Raw genomic sequence first — 20,393 nt, forward strand, 5'->3', positions numbered from 1 at the left:
AGACAAAACACAACAAAAAACAGACCAACTCTCTCCGAAACTACTTGTTGGCTTTCTTCACTCGAACTGGTTGACTTAGAGCTGCCGGCTGCCTTCTGGGCCTGCACAGAGCACACGTACCTGCAGCTCCCGGTTGTGGTTCTCACACAGCAGCTGCAGGAATCTCAGGATGGGCTGCATGATGGCAATGGCCGGGCTCATGGGCACCTCCTCTGCAGACCTGTCCTCGGCACTTCCTGCCTCTGGCCCCGAGCACACCATGTCCAGCTCCGGATCCATTTCTCTTCTGTACACACAGTACGCTTTGGATGTGGCCGAGGAAGCTTCTGTCAGCTGCCCTTTCATTCCCTCTTTTAAATGCAACGACGAATCTCTTACTGAAAATAAAGCAGTACTCTTATAGTGCTGAGCTAGTTCAAAAAAAAAAAAAAGACAACCAGGTATCCAAATTCCCTACCATTTGAATTAAAAACCATCTCACAGGAGGAACAACAATTTCCCAAAAAGAATTTGAGGTAGCAACTGTAAAATAAAATTTGTTTAGGAACATCAAAAAAAAATGCTCAATGCATAGCCAATTTTAGAAGAGCTCATGGCTTTGATAATACCTGAAGATGCTACACAAGTTCATGGGAAAATGGAATTAAGTTAATTTTGTTGTTAAAAAAATTGAAATCCTTGCATGTTTTTTCATAATATACATTTCAATAAACTTTGTAAAGACCTCACATATACATGGATTTCAAATTTTATATCTGTAATATACAGTAATGTACATATATGTGTGTGTATATATATTTATATATATATACCAATTATATATATATACCAATTATATATATATACCAATTATATATATATATATATACACACACACCAATGCTCATACATGGGAGTTCATGTGTACAAAAAGGTGGGAAAATATGACAAACTTCCAGATGTCAGTCTCTATGATTTGTGCTTACAACATTGATTTTGTTGTTCCAAACACCAAGAATCTTTTGTTGGCTCTTCGTGCTGTCATCTCTGTTCTGAAAGTTTGATTTTCATGGCCACTTAAAAGGCTGCAGGCAACTGGTCTTTACCACGCAGGCCACAATGGAATCAAACAGTTTTCATGTCACTGGCTGCTTTGTCCTGATTATGGCTCATTTAAGTTTGGTCCTGCAGAGCAGCTTTAAGGTCAAGCCCATGACCACAATTCTTCAGGGATGGAAGTCCCTGCTCAGAGCCACAGCGGGGATAATTAAACCAAGATAAACGAGATGTCAGAGATGAGTGAGCTTTGAATGTGGCCTTCCCTCCCTTCTCTCACTCTGCTCTCCCAAGTCCTCCAGTGCTTTTTTACCTCTCATGCGTGGTCCAGATGTCATCGCCTCGTTATCATCATCCCTTTTTTTGCTACCTAAATCTATGGTATTCACAGTCACTGTGGATCGTATCTCTTTCTGAGCGGCTTTCATTCGATCGTAGAGAACCTTGAAGAATTTTTCTGACTTCTTTTGTTCATGCAACTGCTGGTAGAAAGAATACTGCAAGAAAACATATTTTAAGCAATCAATACTGAAGGGAAGAAAAATACTGTTTTATGTTTGACATAAACTAAACATTAGGGATAAAAGCACATATTTAATGTGCTACCCATTATTACTTGATAAACTGACAGCCTCTGCCAGTCTCTTCTATGTGTAGTAATAATAGCTAGTATTTACTTTGTACTTCCCACTAAAATCCAGCATATTTTCATGTGCTATTTAATTTATCCCTACTGATTGCATACCTTTTAAAACTTATGAGGGCCTTGTAAGGAAAGAGGTCTTGGATTTTGATACTTTTATAAAGGCATGCACAGGCTCAATGCAAATTCAGGGAGGGTCTAGTATGTGCCAGGCCCCATGGATGGGCCAACGGGAAAAGCAACCACACTCCCTGCTCTCGTGAGTTCCGAACCTGAAGTGCAAACAGCCACTAATCCAATGATCATCCTGTATAAATATGAGCTTACGTTAAGTTACAAAGAGTTATTTTCCTCTACCTAAATTATAGTACATTTAATTTAGAATGCGTTGCCATGGCAGCACACTCACGGGAACCCAGTGATAAATAGGCACTAAATTCTTTTGGTACCTCATTAGCTAAGTTCCTTCCCATGAGGTCTAAGACAAACCCACCTTAAAATAAACTCTACTTTGTAGTGAATAACGAAGTACAAAGACTCTAACACTGAAAGCATGATAAAACAGATCACAGTAAGTATAATACTAGTGGACCTTAATCACTGCCTGCCAGGTGCTGATGGAAGCATAAAAAGAGGTAAAGTTAAAAAAAAAAAAAAAAGAGTTAAGGTAAGAGAAAGGAGATACACTCCTGGGAAATGAGAATTAGAGATAGGTGGAAGCTCATAATCTATTAATATTAAAATTATGACATTAAAACAATACATGCAAGAGAAATATAGTAAAAAAACCTGATAAATAGAACAGCTCTCTAACTGCAGTAATTAAAAGCTTCATGAGAGACTATATGAAGAAAAGAATAATTTTCCGGTTCAACAGAATTAACTGCCATAATCCAATATAAGACTACAAACAGCCAATCTGAGGGTGTTGGACTCCTCCGGACTACTGGCCCAAAGGACTACGTGGAGCATCCTGGGACTTGCAGGGGAGGCTGTACTGCCATCAGGCCCTGAAACGGTCGCCTGTGCTGCAGTCCCCTCTCTGGACACTGTACACACACAGTGCTTCGGGACTCCTTGGACATCAGCTTCACACCCACAGGGGAAGCTCCTAAGCAGAGGGCTAACAGCCCCTCCAGGCAGCAGGCCACAAAGTCACGGTAACCATGGCAACAACAGTGGAACAGGCGAGCTGGTTCTGTTGACTCACAGGATAAATGCAGCACTCACCAACTTCCATCATCCCAGGAATTAAGCTGATGCTTAGGCTCGCGTATTTTTCAATATAATGGGGTTAGAAGGTGGAAGGAGGTCCCAGTACATTAATGTGGAGGTCACGGATATGCAGTGGCTCTACTAAAGCAAAGTTTAATAATTTATGGGGTTCTTTCCCATACATCACCTCATGCATACTCTCAGTCAGCAGGGTGATGAGTAGACTGTTCTTATTTCTATTTTATAGGTGAGTCCAGTGACGTTTACAGAAGGCAAGTCACTTGCCCAAAATCACAGAACTAGTATGTGGTAGAGATAGGGCTTAAATTTTAAGTTTTCTTACCTTAAACTACTAAATGTATAAAGTAAGCTCTTAAGCTCAACACAATAGGTATTTACAGAGATGACACCTCTTAAAAACCAGGGTACTACAATGACAAGGAGCATGGTTTGAAGGAAGATTAAAAATATGTTTCATATATATTATACAATGTCAACAGGTAGCAGAAAGATTTTCCTCACTAAAGGTATGGCGTTGCTTGGGAAACTGCCTCCACCACTGCATGGGTGTTGGGGGAAACTCCAAGAGTTTAGGTGGATGAATAAATCCATGTGACAAGGTCTTGCCCCCAAGGAGAAGCAGGGAGAATGGGAACAGGAAGTGCAGGGAAGGGAAGGGAAGCGAGGGACTGCAGACCTGGAGAAAGACAAGGGCATAATGCAGGTGCATCTGCCAGTCGTGTTTCCCAGAGGGGAGGACGCAGAAAGTTTTATCTCGAAAGGGGATGTTACTGTGGTTAAGAGCACAGAATCTAGAACCAATAGTACACTGGTTCAAATCCTGTCTCTATCTCTAACTAGCTAAGTGAACTAGGGTCTGTCTTAGTTTCTTTGTCAGTAAGATAGGATAATATATGTTATTTCCCTGGCTGCCCAAGGAATACTAAATACATAAATCACTAAGAAAAGTGGCTGGTGTTATGTAAATATTATTTTTTTTTGCTGTCATCATTAGCATTCAGTTTGAAAGTATATTATAAATACCTCTTCTAGCCTCCCCTTCAATAGATCTTTCATGAAGCATATTAAACACATAAGCTAACTTTTGTAGTTAGGAGGCTAAAAATTAATAAAGGGCTGTGATTCATATAACAGAAGCAGAGGCATCAAGGCAATCTTTGAACTGAGATAGCAATGCATCATGGCTAAGGGGACCATGAAAAAGCTTACCCTAGGGGTGTGCCTAGAGTCATAGGAAGGGGTGTATTATAGAGTGTTACAGGGCAAAAAACAGAATCAGACCTGTAGAGCTAGAAGCACATGGCTAACATCTGAGCTATACAATGGTAAACAGAAGTGAAAACTTTGATTAGGGGAACAATGGTAAATGAGATTGCCACAACCCATCTTAAAAGGAGGTTTTCATGAACACAAGTTAACCTATTTTTTTTTTTTTTGGACAGGCAGAGTGGACAGTGAGAGAGAAAGACAGAGAGAAAGGTCTTCCTTTGCTGTTAGTTCACCCTCCAATGGCCACCGCGGCCAGCGCACCGTGCTGATCCGAAGGCAGGAGCCAGGTACTTATCCTGGTCTCCCATGGGGTGCAGGGCCCAAGCACTTGGGCCATCCTCCACTGCACTCCCTGGCCACAGCAGAGAGCTGGCCTGAAAGAGGGGCAACCGGGACAGAATCCGGCGCCCCGACCGGGACTAGAACCCGGTGTGTTGGCGCCGCATGGCAGAGGATTAGCCTAGTGAGCCGCGGCGCCGGCCCTAATGTTGTTTTACCAGCAAATATTTGTTGAGTGGTCATAAGCACTAGATACAGATTAGAATAGGACATAACCTGCTACATTAAGGAAGTTGAAATTTAACTGGAGTGGTAGAATGCAATATAAACAACAACAACAACAACAACAACAGAAAGCACCAAGGCAGTATTTAAGAAACAAGGAGTGCTTGTTAAACACCACCCTCCCCCTACTACCCCTCCATTCCCTCCTCACCCCAATCAGAGACGAAAGACTGTGAGGGAGGCAGAATTTGATTAGGATCATTCTGTCATAGATCAAGTCACTCTAGAGCATTTATGAAAACCCTGGATTGGGTTGCACAGAGATGACCACATGCTTTCACGCTTTAGGATTTTAATTTACTAGGCTGAGTCTGAGACACAATGAAGAGGCACAGGAAGTGTCTGTGAATTACAGAGGGGCATTAGTAACTAGTGCTTAGCTCTGGCCAGTGGAATACGGGTCACAAAAGGTCTCTAAGAGAAACCCACTGAGCTGAGTCCTCCAGGAGATAAAGGTAGCAAGAGAGACAGCACAACACATTTGAGGAACTACCAAGAGTTTAGTATAGCTGATGCACAAGAGAAAGAATGTCTGATGAGAGAAGCGAGAATAAGAAAGAAAAACTGAACAATTGAAGGGATTCAATGGTGAAGGACTTTACAGCCTACAGTAGGGAGTTTGCCTTGCTAGGGCAGGTGACGGATTTAAGCATGAGAATAACATATTTATGGAGAGAAAGCTTTGGAGAGAACATGGAGAATCATTTAGGGAAGGGCAAAACTAGAAGCAGGCATACCTCTTAGAAGACTACTCATCCAAAGTCCAGGAATAGATCACCACTAGGGATCTAATGAGAGCTGGAGAAGCAGAGACTGGAAACAGAATATAGGTATGAGAGGTGTGAGGAGGGCAGAGTCTGAGCTGGAGAGGTTGGTTACCAAAACGATGCTCAGGGAGGCAGTGAGGGTGAGTCCGGCAATGCCAAGGTTGCCTTTCAGTTTCTGGTGAGACAGTGGGGTGGATGGAGTGCCCATCCCCAAGAGAGGCAAAGCAAAAGATGGAGTGACTGTAGGGAGAACAGAGGATTTCACTTGGAACATGCTCATTCTAAGGTATTTGTGGGACACCATTAAAGATTTCTACAAGGCAGCTGAATGTAAGTTCCATACATTGAGTAAGCAGAAAATCACCGGCAGAGAGTGGAAATGAATGACGTAGACACAAAGCAATCAGGCTGGGTGTGGGGAGCAGCTCGGACTAGACTAAGTTACTGGAATTAAGACTTATTCTATGCATCTGCTCTCCTCTGTGGGGAGCAGCTCGGACTAGACTGGGTTACTGGAATTAAGACTTATTCTATGCATCTGCTCTCCTACAATATGGCGCTGGGAGAGGAGAAAACAGCTTCTGCCCAGCTGCCTCCAGTTCAACCAATTAACTGTAGGACTTGCTCCTGATTGGAGAGCAGCGTACTCGGCGTGTGGGCAGCCGAGTTGGGATTGGCGGAGGAGGACTATAAAGGAGGAGAGAGACGGCATGCACCAGGAACATCTATGGGGAACATCTGAGGGAACCCGTGCAGCCCCCGAGAGAACCGGCCGGTGGTGTGCCGCTCCCCTGCGGAAGTGGGGAATGCGGCCAGGGGGAACTGCCCTTCCACGGAGGTGGAAGGGATAGTAGCCAACCCGGGAGGAACCAGCAGCAAACCCGGGGAGGGCCGAGCAGACAAAAGAACAGCGCAGGGTCCTGTGTCGTTCCTCCACGAAGAGGGGGAGCGACAGCTGGGTGTGTTCAAAGGCGCTGGGGAGGTGGGGGATTCTAGAGCTAAGTAGAGAACAGGGAGCTTTCACGGGAGCCAACAAGCAGTGATGGGAAGCAGGCAGAGAAGCTGGAGAAGGCGCTGCCCCCAGAGCCAGGCAGAGGAGAGTTCAAGCAGAGAAGCCGCCAGTGAGAAATGCCCCAGAAACGCCAGGCAAATGGGGCTGGGAAGGGATCCGGGAACGAGACACCAGGAATGCAAACACACGACATGCAGCCTGACAACCTTGGCCTCATGCCTCCGTGACGCGAGGACACTGTATGGAGGAGGAAGGGTGGTCCCATCGGATGAATTACCACGACCCAGAAATCTGCAAAGTATTGTGATCCCGATCACTTCTAGAGATGCCAAAACCCGTCCCCTCTCCTCCGAGTAAGCTATATCTCATGTTATGCAGTTGCCTAGACAATTTGCTTAGAGTCACAACCGAGTACCTGGCTGTAGAAGACAAGCCAATTTCCAAGAAAACCCACTCTAACATCCTCCAGTCACCTCCTTCCTCAGCTTCCCTCAGAGAAATTAATTCTGCAGTTTTTTTTTTTTTTCTAAGAAATGCCATGCTTTGGGGTTCTTTCTTCGGTCACTGTGCCATTTGTTGTTCATGTAGGCTTTCACTCCGACAACCATAGTTAGTGGGTGTGTTATAAAGGGAGGTCTTGTTCAACATACCTGATTGACAATTAAAGCAAAACAGATCAGTTTTGAAGTAAAGGAAGCTTGCCATGAGTAGGGAGAACGGACTGCAGAATTTCTAATGAGTTGTAATTACTCATCAAATGTCTGATGAGTTTCCTTCCCTGACCCAGGCAAAGCTGGAGATGAGGTCACCGGGCGCCAAGCCTGAAGGTCACTAGGCATCCTCTGGGAACCCTTTCTGCTCTTGGGCGCAAATGGCAGGCTGTGCTTTGGCCTGTGAAAGGACGTGGGGCATCTCAGCAGGAGCTGCAAAGGGAAATGTGCATGGTACAGAAATACGGATCTGGTCCCTGGTGTGCAAGTGTGTGTTACTGACTGCAGTGGGTGTGCTGGTGCAAGTCAGAAAGGTGTGTGTCAAAGGTATGTTCTGCTTCAGGGAACAGCCTGCTGTGGTTTCTACAGCAAATCAAACCAATTACAAGGAAAAATATTCTACAGGGATTTGATTCAGGTGCTAATGAGAGGATAAAAGGAAAAGATTACTTTTCATTGGCTTATATAACAAGTAAATAACAATTATAAGCAACAAGCGATCTATGCTTCATAAACATGTACCTGTGTTTGTGTATTTCCTCCTTCGAGTAAAGCAATGCCAAGTAAAATGCCTTCTGAAAAAATCCTATCATTTTTGGTGTTCACTATGACATCGATGACAAGTTCAGATGCCCCTTCTTTATCCAGTAGGCATTGAATGTCAGCCATTGAGATTCCCATCTTATCAGTATCTTGTGCAGAAAAGCTTCCTTTGATGAGAAAAAAAGAATAAAATAACCTTAATTGCAGACATTAATAGAACAGATTTGTAAACCATAAGAATATTTACCACTGGGACTTTTCCCCTACCAAGTGAAATATAATAGAATTTTAAGTTTAAATATGTCAAAAGTTTATAAAAATGGAATTTTGTATTAAATGTCTGACATCTATAATTAAATGTTTTTTAAAGAAAAATCCTGTAGAAGATAACTAGCTGCATTTTTGTCCTTACTCTATATATATATATATATATATATATGAAGTAATTAGGACTTCACTGTGTTTCCAAAGTCACAGAGCAAAATCAATGATCATGTTCCAACCTGTTGTCTCATGAATCCAAAATTGCACCAACATTTTTAATAGTGCTTTTCAAATAAATTATTTCAATTTGTGCTATTTAAGTAAAACATTAGCGTATCATTGACATGAAGGCATGTTATAAGAATCCTAAAATGAGAAACAGATGACAACACTTACCTCCCACTTGTGCAGATCTGGAGTAGGTTCCTGACAAGTGGCCATTCATACCAATGCCATAATCACCTTTAAAGTATCGATTCAGCAGTATTTTTCTTAATGTATTACCCTATAAAGAAGGATAAGGAAATTGTTAGTTATTGTTGCTTCTTCTAATAAGACTGACAAACATCAGTATATTAAAATGGCACATAAAATGCACTTCATGGAAACAGGTATTTGACCTTTTGCAGTTAAGATGCCTATGTCGGGGCCAGTGCTGTGGTGTAGCACGTAAAGTTACCACCTGCAGCACCAGCATCCCATATGGAAGCCGGTTCAAGATCCAGCTACTCCACTTCCAATCCAGCTCTCTGCTATGGCCTGGGAAAGCAGTAGAAGATGGCCCAAATCCTTGGGCCCCTGCACCCGTGTGAGAGACCTGGAATAAGCTCTTGGCTCCTGGCTTTGGATAAGTGCAGCTCTGGCCATGGGGAGTAAACCAGCAGATGGAAGATCTCTCTGCCTCTCTGTAACTCTTTCAAATAAATAAATAAATCTTAAAAAAAAAAAAAATCCCTATGTCCCATAATAGGGTATCTGGGTTTGGTTCCCAACTCTGGATCCTGTCTACAGATTCCTGCCAATGTAGATCCTGGAGGGCAGTAGTCATGGCTTACCTGGCTAGGTTTCCACCACCTCAAGTAAGAGACCTGGATTGTATTTCTGACTTCCAGCTTTGGTTCTGGACTAACACTGACCATTTCAGGCATTTGGGGAATGAACTAGTAGAAGGGAGATCTGTCTGTCTCTGTGACTCTCAACTAAATAAATCAAATTTTTAAAAATGTATTTTATGAAGTTGATACATGCAAAACTAATTTTACACAAAACATTTTCCGAGGCAAAAGTCTGCAAATAGGTTCCAAGAAAACAATAATTTTACTTCTCATAATAACGAATGAAGCTGGAAGGAAATTTCTGGAGGTGATGAACAGCTTTATGACATAAACTGTGATGATGGTTTCAGGGCTGCATACGTATCTCCAAACTCAGCAAGTTGTACATATTAAATATATATAATTTTTACCATGTCAGCAAAAGATATATAAAGTGGGATTTTTTTTTAGATTTTATTTATTTATTTGAGAGATAGTGTTATAGACAGTGAGAAGGAGAGACAGAGATAGGTTTTCCATCCGCTGATTCACTCCCCAAATAGCCCCAACAGCTGAAGCTGGGCTGATCCGAAGCCAGGAGCTTGGGCCATCTTCTACTGCTTTTCCGGGCCAGAGCAGAGAGTTGGATAGTAAGAGAAGCAGCTGGGACTAGAACCAGCACCCACATGGAATGCTGGCACTGCAGGTGGAAGATTAACCTACTGTGTATCAGCACTGCCCCCAAATAAAGTGGTTTTTAAAAATGCTTCTATTTCCCCTGTGATTAAAAAAATAGTATTTTCAAAAGAATATTCTAGAAAAACCACCATTGCTTTAAATTTAAGATTGGTTCAAAAGCTAAAGATTACAGTGTTGGTAAGAATATCAATGGTACACAAAGAAAATATACAGCATAATTAACACCTTAAGAAGTGAATAGCCAAAGCCTTAGTAAGAGAAGCTTAGTGAAAGGAGCTAAGTGCATAGCAGTTGCTCACAAAATCAAGGTTGATAAGACAGAGTGAATTATATTTAAACTCCTCGATGCTTTACTCAGTGGGGAGAAAGATAATGTATTCCATTATAAACATGTGATTCAAAAAATTCTAAGTCTTCAATTTTGTACTCATGCCAGGATATTTTTAAAATAATACACTTTGCAATGTAATTGCTTACATGGACTTAAAAACACAGATGTCAATTCCAAATCTTCCCTTTTATTATATTAACAAAGAAGAGTGCTTTAGAAGTATGATTTAAAGAATACTTGTTTAAGCTATTGAAATGAACACAAGATTTAACTCCAGTCTTGGAGATAAGGAAACGTGGCCCAGGAGCTTTCAGAACTGGCTATAGGTGACACAGCTGGCAGGTGGTTGTCCAAGACCAGAACTCAACTCTTGATTGCAAAATCCAAACCACCCTCAGCACGCCCGGCTGTGCACCGTGACACGTGGCTCTCAAGGCTCCCTCTCCCTCTGCCATGCTTCGGTTTGCCTTCATTTCCAAGTTCTTGAGGGTCTGTGCCCTTGTTCTCTGTGCTTTTCTCCTGGTTGGCAGTTTCCAACCCTGGGTTGCACAATCACCTCTGCAGTTCCGGCCACCAAGTATTATTTCCTCCAGCCTTGACCTTGTTCTCCTAAGCCTCCCATTCTGTTTCCACTCAGATTTCCTTATGCACGTCTTGAGGTTCTACTGGCACCTCCCACTCAGTTTTTCAGAATGCAATATTTCTTCTCTCTTGAATGCACTTTCTTCTCAATTTCAATTTATTTTATGGAGATCACAACCATTCTTGTTACTTGGGCTCCAAATTTAAAAATCATCCACTAGCTCCTCCCTAACTGGACAATGATTTGGGAAATTTGACTTTTCCTACCTTTTCAACTGCAGCTTCCACGAGCGCTTTCAGATACTGTGTTTTAGCCAAACAACTATGTGATCATTTCTCAACCAAAGCTTTCTTTCTCTTTGCTCACATTGTATTCGCTGCCTAAATGCTCTTCTTCCATCTTACTATGGAGAGGTCCCATCTTCTCTCTTCATTTTATTATTTAGGCACCTACTATTTTAGGCACCCTCCTAAGTGAGTGAGATACAAGCCTCCCCTCAGGAGTCTCCAGTGGGATTAATTTAGTAACAGAGACGTGCAAGGTCCAGTTAACACTGAGAATGGCAGATGTCCTCTCTTAATCTATGTGAACATCACGGCAGACCTGTTCACAGGTCCTGAGCACAGTCAGCGTACAAGAAATAGGTCTTCAGTGTCATAATACAAGAAATGGGCTGAGCTGCAGCCTACAACACCAGCATCCCATATGGGCATCAGCTCATGTCCTGGGTGCTCCCCTTCCAATCCGGCTTCCTGCTAATGCATCTGGGAAAACAGTGGAAGTACTGTCTTTTTTTAAAAAAAATAAATAAACAGTGAAATCATTTTACTTATCCATTTGAGAGAGGTGGAGGTGGGGATCATGTACTGGTTAATACTCTAATATCATAATAACTGAGTAGGACTGGACTGGGGCTGAAGCTGGGAGTTGGTAAAGCAATCCAGGTCTCCCACATGGGTGAACAAGCCCAGTTACTTCAGCCACCATCACTAGCTTCCTCTCAGGGTCTGCACTAGCAAGAAGACAGGGTTAGGAGCCACAGCTGCAAATCGAATACAGGCACTTCAGTGGGGGATCAGGTGTCTTAACTGCTAGGCTAGACACCCATGCCCTGTAAGAATGTTTCCATCATACCCTGTCACACTACTCCAATAACCCAACCCAGACATGAAAAACAATACAGCCAGCACTGCGGCTCAATAGATTTAATCCTCTGCCTGCGGCGCCAGCACCCCGGGTTCTATTCCCTGTTGGGGCGCTGGATTCTGTCCCGGTTGCTCCTCTTCCTGTCCAGCTCTCTGTTGTGGCCAGGGAGTGCAGTGGAGGATGGCCCAGGTGCTTGGGCCCTGCACCCGCATGGGAGACCAGGAGAAGCACCTGGCTCCTGGCTTCGGATCAGCGCGGTGCGCCGGCCGGAGTGCACAGGCCGCAGCGGCCACTGTGGGGTGAACCAATGGAAAAGGAAGACCTTTCTCTCTCTCTCTCTCACTGTCTAACTCTGCCTGTCAAAAACAAAAACAATACAAAACTGCTTTCTACCCAACTGTTCTAGAAAATGTCCTTTATGCTAGAAGAAGAAAGTGTGCAGAGCCAACCATAGACTAGGACTGCTCACATCAAACTAAAATAAGCGATATATTTGTCAATATTTTAAAATTCTCTTTAGGTAGATAAAATCAAAGGCACCAACACTATCAGATGGATGAACATCAAAGTTAAACAAGCACCATTCCTCCTGTCCTACTCCAGTCTACTTAGAAGCATGCATTTTTAAACTGTTATACTCAGAACGCCCAAGAAAGGGCAAGGGGCTCCTGACATCTCTATTCTTAACTATGAAACCACACTGCCTAGGTTCAACACCCCCCACACTCTGTGCGTATTCTAACTGGGTGACCTTAAGTAAATTACTGGACTATTCTGGGCCTCAGTCCCTCAACTCTCAAATGAAACAGTTACACTATTGACCTACACAGCATTTCCGTGATGATCACGTGATTTAAGATTGCCTCAAGTACTCAGAACAGTTCCTGGAACATACTAAGTGCTGCACAGAAGCATTTAGTTGATGCCGTCCCTGCTATTACTAACGCTATTCAGACCACGGGACCACTTACAATGCAATGCTTTTGTACCTTCTCCCTTTACAGCAAACCTTCCCACTACAGAGAAAGTAACATCTACTAGACTAAGAAACGACGGCAATAATAAATGATGAACTGTTCGAAAGTCGTAAACTTTCCACCAGTAATCGGTCCTTGGAGTTCGACTCTCGTGACTCAGTATGGCAAAGTCTCCTCAGAGCATGCACACACTTGCCTGTGTGGACGTACAACTTCAACTAGAGAGGAAAAGCTTCTACTGTGGAAGCAAGCGTTTGTCCTAACGTTAGGACACCCTAGCTTCTATCATTGCTGCCTGGGTCTGATCCTCAGCTCTGGCCTCTTACTCCAGATTCCTGCTAATGCACACCCTAGGAGGCAGAAGGTGATAACTTAAGTACAGGGGATCCTGCTTACCACAGGGCGGACCTGGACTGAGGCCCCAGCTCCCAGTTTCTATACAGTCCCGGCTGTTGTGGACATTTGGGGAGCAAACCGGCAGATAGAACCTTTCTCTCTCTTCCCCTACTAACCCACCCTCTCTCCTTCCCTCTCCCCACAGCCTCTGCTTTAGCTTCTTAATTAATTTAAAAATTCTACCTTGGATCAAAGTCCAGAGCTTTCTGTTAACACAACCCTTGGTGTTAAAAATGAATGAAGGATAGGTATGGACAGAACAGGATTCTGTTTTGTCTTGGTCATCCTCGGTGAAATGGACAGCTTCAGTACTCTCCATCCCAAGTCCAGTGAACCGACTGCTGCTGCTGCATCTCAAGTTCTGACTTGAGGATGAGAGGCAAGTACTGTGTCCCAATTTGCCTTGGGCATTCGTGGTGATGGGTTACAGTGGTAGCAGTATGGACTTGAGTCATTTCCCCAAATTACTTTAACTCAAATAAAGTAACTGTAGAACCCTTGTCAGAAATTCTGGTGCCAGAGTTGTAAATAATCGTCTCGGAGCTATAATTGCCATGGCAGAAACTTGGGACAGCACTAAAAGTACATTAAGCCATTTTGAAAAGATTCCACAATTTGGAGGTTCAACTTCTGAACCAGTTCTTCAAACCCAAAATGAACGCCTGCCTGGGCCTCCCACGGCAGGTGTCTTTGTTGGGTTGGGCCACCTAGCATGGAATGTCCTTTACAGTCTTTTCAATATCAGAGTCCATTCCAGGCCACAAGACGCTGCTGTTAGCCAACGTCTTCATGTGAACACATCCCAGATGTGCTAACTGCAGTGTAGCCAAGATAACTAACAACCACCTTCTGAAATTCCAACAAAATATTTCCATAAAAAGACATCTTCTGTGGCTAGAGAGGTCCTGCTGACAGTCTGTGAATATCTGGGAGGATTGTTTCTTTTCTGGCCACTCCCTGTTAGTTAGGCTGAGTCCAATGCATCAGACATTAAGAACTGCAGGAATTAACGCCTTTCATAGATAGGAAGAGCAATAAAAATTTATTAATTCTAAAAAGGAATACAGATTCTCTTTCGATTTTGAGAAAGTGCAACACTGCTTGCTTTAACAGAAGTTAATAGCTGCAGGAGGGAAGCACTGAAGAATGTGACATTTGAGGTCATAATTCCACACTTGTTCCCATCCTCTTGGAAGAATACTCTACTCTTTGTTTCCTTACAATACAATTAGAATCACGAAACAATGTCCCTACAACCAGCATCCTAGAAAACTTAAGTCCCCAACTGGAAATTCAAGAGATAATGAAAACTGCCAACGACAGATGTTTAATTCAGGACTTTCCCTCAAAGATTAATGATTACCTACTAATCACCATGAACGAGATCTGAAAGAAGGTGATGGGTCCTAATTGTAGATGCCATGCAGTCTCATGTTCACACTGAAACGGGTATTAGCATAACTGCTATTTCCCTAAGCTTTTGGTTTAATGACAGTGTGTCTGATTAGATAATTTTTCTCATTTGAATTCCCAAGGGTAAACAGATATATTTCCCAACTAAAATACATTATTGTAGCAACTCTGTTATAACAGAATTCTATTAGCCCAACATTATAATGGACTGCATCTTCAGGGGGACCACTGGGGAAACGCGCGCCATCTCCTATGCTCTAGCTGCCTAACAGCTTGAACGCCTCCGTCTCCATCACTGTTGCATTTGCCAACAGTGGTTGTTATATACATTTATTATATGTTCGTCAATACAATGACACAATCCTAATCCTGAAAACCAAGAAGACGTCTCAACAGTTTTAATAAAAGGCCTTATGGGGGAAAAACATTGGAATATTTTAGAACCGATTATTCACATATCACAATGACAATCTATTTCCAAATTCCTTCCTTCCTTGTTTGATTAATTGTAAAGACATTTATTACATTTCTACCATGTGTCAGGAACCACGGAAGGGAGTAGAAGTAATTCTGCAACAGATGCTAAAAGAATTTTCAAGTCGGCAGAGCTGAGACATATGGCACTGTTTTTCAATATAAATAATCCTCACCAGACCATTTGATTCCATCTGTGAAATTTAAATGTTTAAACACCAAATGATGATGTTTAAACATCTGATGATGATGATGCTGGATGTAAGGGGGGCTACAGGAATTACTCAGGTTGTTAGAGCCTTAAAGACAAATGGGGTGACCGGGAAGGCTTCAGTAGCGGATGGTTCTGTGCCCACAAATAGTGGAATGTACAGGACACCGTATTTATTTTCTTTGGGGTATGCTAAAAGTCTCTCAGAGTTGGAATTCCAGGAAGCACACGAACTGACGTGGATCTCAACAGGATCTTCCATTTCAACCATTTTAAATACAGAGTCTGCTTCATCCAGAGGCTGACAACTTGTGCAAGCCCTTGGGCAAATGGCTTTTTTGTTTTATTTGACAGGTAGCCTTGTAGACAGTGAGAGAGAGACAGAGAGAAAGGTCTTCCTTCCATTGGTTCACTCCCCTAATGGCCGTTACAGCTGGCACTTTGCTGATCTGAAGCCAGGAGCTGGGTGCTTCCTCCTGGTCCCCCATGTGGGTGCAGGGCCCAAGCACTTGGGCCATCCTCCACTGCACTCCCTGGCCACAGCAGAGAGCTGGCCTGGAAGAGGAGCAACCAGGACTAGAACCCAGCGCCCCGACCGGGACTAGAACCCGGGGTGCCAGCTCCGCAGGTGGAGGATTAGCCAAGTGAGCCCCGGCGCTGGCCAGGGCAAATAGCTTTTGCGAATGGATTCCACTGCTTGTAATTGATCAGCTTTCTGAGCAAGCAGTCTTCATCTGATCTTCAGACCATAAAAGTAAGAAGCTGAGAGGAGAGTGCAGACAAGCTTCAGATAACATTTCCTATTGAATGAAAACAACTGGGTTCACCTGTCAAACATCCGACCTGGTAAAATGACACCTCTGTGGCAGCGGCACATGACCACTGCAGTTAAGCCCCAAATCTCCCAGCACACAGTATGAAAACCCACTACAGTTCTATCTACTCCTAAGAAAAATGGCATGCACAGGGCCCATGCAAGCATACGCAAGCACACCAAAGGCGGGGAGAAATGGAATTCCAAGTGACTTTCACAGCTTCTGCAAAGATTGTGTGGCTAGAGTGAGAAGCTCTGGTGAGCTCAGTAATGGACCCAGCTCAGGGTGGGTCCCAGGGAACACAAGAAGAGAAGGCAGGAAGGGGAGGAAATGGGGCTGCACAGAACGGACAATGACCTGAACAACAGGAAGAGCGGTCTTTCTCTGGGACAACGGTCAAAGTCATCTTTAACTTTTCTGTTTCGAAGTTCTAACCTCAGAGGCTGTGACTCCTGTTCAATTTCTAATGCCATTACAGAAAGATGGATACAAAGGCACAACTCTGGAAGGTGGTGGAACATCCACGCAGGAGCGACACGTACAGGAAGGCCGGGACCAGCACCATCCTGCCCTATATTCACCTTTCTGTGTCTGTGGAGTCCATGCTTTCCGCTCGGCAGCAGAGCCCCTGAGTTCTGAGCTGTGACCTACTGCTCTACAACCAAGGCGGAGGACGAGAGGAGCACACTGCTCAGAAGAGCTGTTCATGACGGTGGCACCACCAGCAATGCCAGCATCCCACATGAGTGTCAGTTTGGGTCCTAGCTGTTGCACTTCTGATCCAGCTCCCTGCCAATGCAGGGGACAGCTTGAGTGCTTGGGTCCCAGTACCCACGTGGGAGATCTGGATGGAGTTCTAGGCTCCTGGATCCGGCCGGCCCAGCTTTGGCTGTTGCAGCCACGTGGAGCATGAAATACAGACTACCTTTCAAATAAAGAATAAATAAATCTTGAAAAAAAGAGAGCTGTCCAGGAAATTCAATATTCCATGTCCTGTGAGAACAGGGTTATTCTCCATCTTGCTATTTATTTTTAACAGAAGAAATGAAAGAAATATATTAAAAATATTTATAACATTCTATCATGCAATAACTGTTCCTCAGGTTTCCTATCTGGTCTCCCCATAGCCATGCAGTACCCCTCTAATACTTTCTCCACTCAGCACTGCCTGCAAAACAAGGGTCAATTTTCAGCATAGAATACATGAAAATACAAGAAGACTTCAAAAAGCTCACAGAACAGTGGAATGCAAAGGTAAGTATTTTTTAGAGCACAGAAGTTTAGAAAGTCATAGATAGCAGTTTCATAAAAAACACGACCCGGCCAGCGCCGTGGCTCAATAGGCTAATTCTCTGCCTGTGGTGCCGGCACACCGGGTTCTAGTCCCGGTCGGGGCACTGGATTCTGTCCCGGTTGCCCCTTTTCCAGGCCAGCTCTCTGCTGTGGCCTGGGAGTGCAGTGGAGGGTGGTCCAAGTGCTTGGGCCCTGCACCCCATGGGAGACCAGGATAAGCACCTGGCTCCTGGCTTCAGATCAGCGCGGTGCGCCAGCCACAGTGTGCTGGCCGCGGCAGCCATTGGAGGGTGAATCAACGGAAAAGGAAGACCTTTCTCTCTGTCTGTCTCTCTCACTGTCCACTCTGCCTATCAAAAACAAACAAACAAACAAACAAAAACAACAACAAAAAAATGTCCCATGAAATCTCTGAAGACCCTATTATTTGGTCAATTTTAATACAAGCAATTACATCTCATATGGGTAATTACATTCTATAGGTAAACCATAACTTTCAAGGAATTTCACAGCAAAAATCTGAGATAATGATTTAGAACCAGTGGAAATTGGAAATTCCTTACATTTCCCTGAGCATTTTAAAGCACCGTCACAATTACTACCTCAAAATGCCTGAGCTAATGAAAAGGACAAAGTGCCAAGTGCCTACCTTAGGAGGAGCTTTTACAGAAAATCTTTGACTAAAGCTTATTATAGTTTTCTATTAAAGTAAGTGGTATTACAGAGTATGAACTAATTTTTTTACTTTTCATTTTTGTAGAGAGAGAGAGTGAGCAAATGCGCTTCCAGCCACTAATTTACTCCCCAACTGTTGCAATGGGAGTTGGGAACTCAATCTAGGTGTCCCATGTGGGTGGCAGGGACCCAATCTCTTGAGCCATCGCTGCTGCCTCCTAGGGTGTGCATCAGCAGGAAGCTGGAGGCAGCAGCAGTGCCAGGTAAGGTACTGAACCCAGGCACTCGCACAGGGGACAGAGAACTGCTAACTGAAGGCTAACACCCATCCCATTATGGCAGTCTCTGAACAGTATTTTGAAAACCATTTTGGTTTTCTACAATGTTTTGATTATGCCACCAAAGATATTTCACTACTTCACTATATCTAGAATGGTAATTGGAACCCTGGGCACTAGAACATAAAACTTAAATTTTATAATTTGCAAAGTACATTTGCTGTTCTACAACATAGCAGCTTGGTAGTACTGCAGCACTAGCATCTGTTCTACCAACATGGATTTCCACAGGCTTGTGAATCACCTGTTGCGATTAGTCTCTGAAACGAACAAGAAAAAAAAATTCTCGGGCTGAAAAAAAAGTTAAAATATTCAATAAATCTGAATTGAAGAGGTAGATGTTTGACACAGCAGTTAAGATCCCACTTGGGATGCCCACATCCCATACTGAGTGCCGAGATTCCAGTCCCAGCCTCTCTCCTGGTTCCAGCTTCCTGCTAACACACACCTAGGAGGCAGCAGGTGATGGCTGAGCTCAGCTCCTGGCTTCAACTTGCCCCAGGCCCACATGTTGTGGATATCCGGGGAGTGAACCAGTGTCTGGGAGATCTCTCTCTTTCTCTCTCTCTCAAAAAAAAAAAAAAACAAAAAAACAAAAAAACAAAAAAAAAACTTTTCAATGTAGCTAGTTATTTGAATTAATAAATTGGAGGAAAAAAAGAATAATTTCAGTGAATCACAGATCACTTGTTGATTTAATATTCTCAAATGGAGACAGAAGAATGCAATGAATTTCTCCTGTTCTGCCTGCAGGATGTATGTGTGTGTATAATTAAGTAATACATAGAAATAAGAGGGAAGATCTTCAAAATTTTCATAGAAATGGATATTATGACCAAACTATGCACAGATGTCAAAAGTTTTTGCACCAAAATAAACTTATGTTTTAACTCTATTCATCCATGAACTTTCTGGAACATTCTTATATAAATGTTTGTACTCCTGGATATTATGCATATATTTGTACATTCTGCAGTCAAGGAGGTGTACACCTCTGCCTTCTCCCCTGGGTACTGGTAAACATGAATAGTTGGACTGAGTATGTAAAACAAGTAAACAAGCACATCTTTTCCTATTCTATTTCACTGATTCTCATATAATATTTTTGTCTACATTTTAACATTTCTGAATTACTTTAAAATCAATGGTCAACTTAATTGGTAGCATTCTTTATCTTTCTAGTGATACCTAAAATGATGGCATGCCTTGCAAATGATAATGTTTTAGAATTGACAAAGTACATTTGGTTAATGGAAAAAACAGGTATGTCCTTTCCTCTAGGATTGTTAACACAAACTCGGATTTACAGTATGTAACACTGCTATTATACCCCCTTTGCTATTAATGTAAGGTAAGATGAAATCATACCAGAAATCTGGGGATTTAACTTTTTTAGTGTATCCCCCTTTTCACGCTACAAATGTTGTACATGACAGCTGAATTTACTGCCATCTTAAGTTTTATTGATGTCATATGCCCTGAATCAGGCTTACATTAAAATTAGTAAGGAAACTGACAATATTAATAGAGATGAGAGGTATATTTATCTTATAAATCGAGAGTAACTGAAAAGTAAATAAATAAAGACACATTTAACCAATTCAGTTTAACGTCCTATTTCTTTCCTTTAAAACACTTTCTCCCTGACAAGAAGCTCACCTCTGCTTGGATGGTTAAAGCACAAAGACAAACAATGACCCAGGTTGGCAAGGATATGAAGAAACCAGGACTCTCTTACACTGCTGATGGGAACAGAAAAGTTACTTTAGAAACCTGTTTGCCAGGTTTTTTTTTTTTTTAAGATTTATTTTATTTATTTGAAAGAGAGAGAGAAGTAGAGACAGAGAGAGAGAGGTCTTCCATCCGATGGTTCACTCTCCAGATGGCCACAACAACTGAAGCTGCACCGATCCAAAGCCAGGAGCTTCTTCCGGGAATTCCATATGGGTACAGAGGCCCAATGAC

General features: G+C 42.9%; 1 protein-coding gene across 3 annotated transcripts in view; it reads right to left on the reverse strand.

Moving 5' to 3' along the window:
• ITPR2 (inositol 1,4,5-trisphosphate receptor type 2) overlaps positions 1-20,393 on the reverse strand; it is a 536,564-nt gene that overhangs the window by 170,098 nt on the left and 346,073 nt on the right. For all 3 annotated transcript variants that reach the window (XM_089304708.1, XM_051850872.3, XM_051850873.3), the window contains 4 exons: positions 8,440-8,548; positions 7,759-7,946; positions 1,349-1,532; positions 121-377 (listed from right to left, as the gene is read on the reverse strand). In XM_089304708.1, the coding sequence (XP_089160834.1) occupies positions 121-377; positions 1,349-1,532; positions 7,759-7,946; positions 8,440-8,548 (738 nt within the window). The remainder of the gene's footprint in view (positions 1-120; positions 378-1,348; positions 1,533-7,758; positions 7,947-8,439; positions 8,549-20,393) is intronic.

Source organism: Oryctolagus cuniculus, chromosome 9 (genome assembly GCF_051225735.1).
Source record: "Oryctolagus cuniculus isolate XC-2025 breed Fujian yellow rabbit chromosome 9, ASM5122573v1, whole genome shotgun sequence".
Lineage (NCBI taxonomy): Eukaryota > Metazoa > Chordata > Mammalia > Lagomorpha > Leporidae > Oryctolagus > Oryctolagus cuniculus.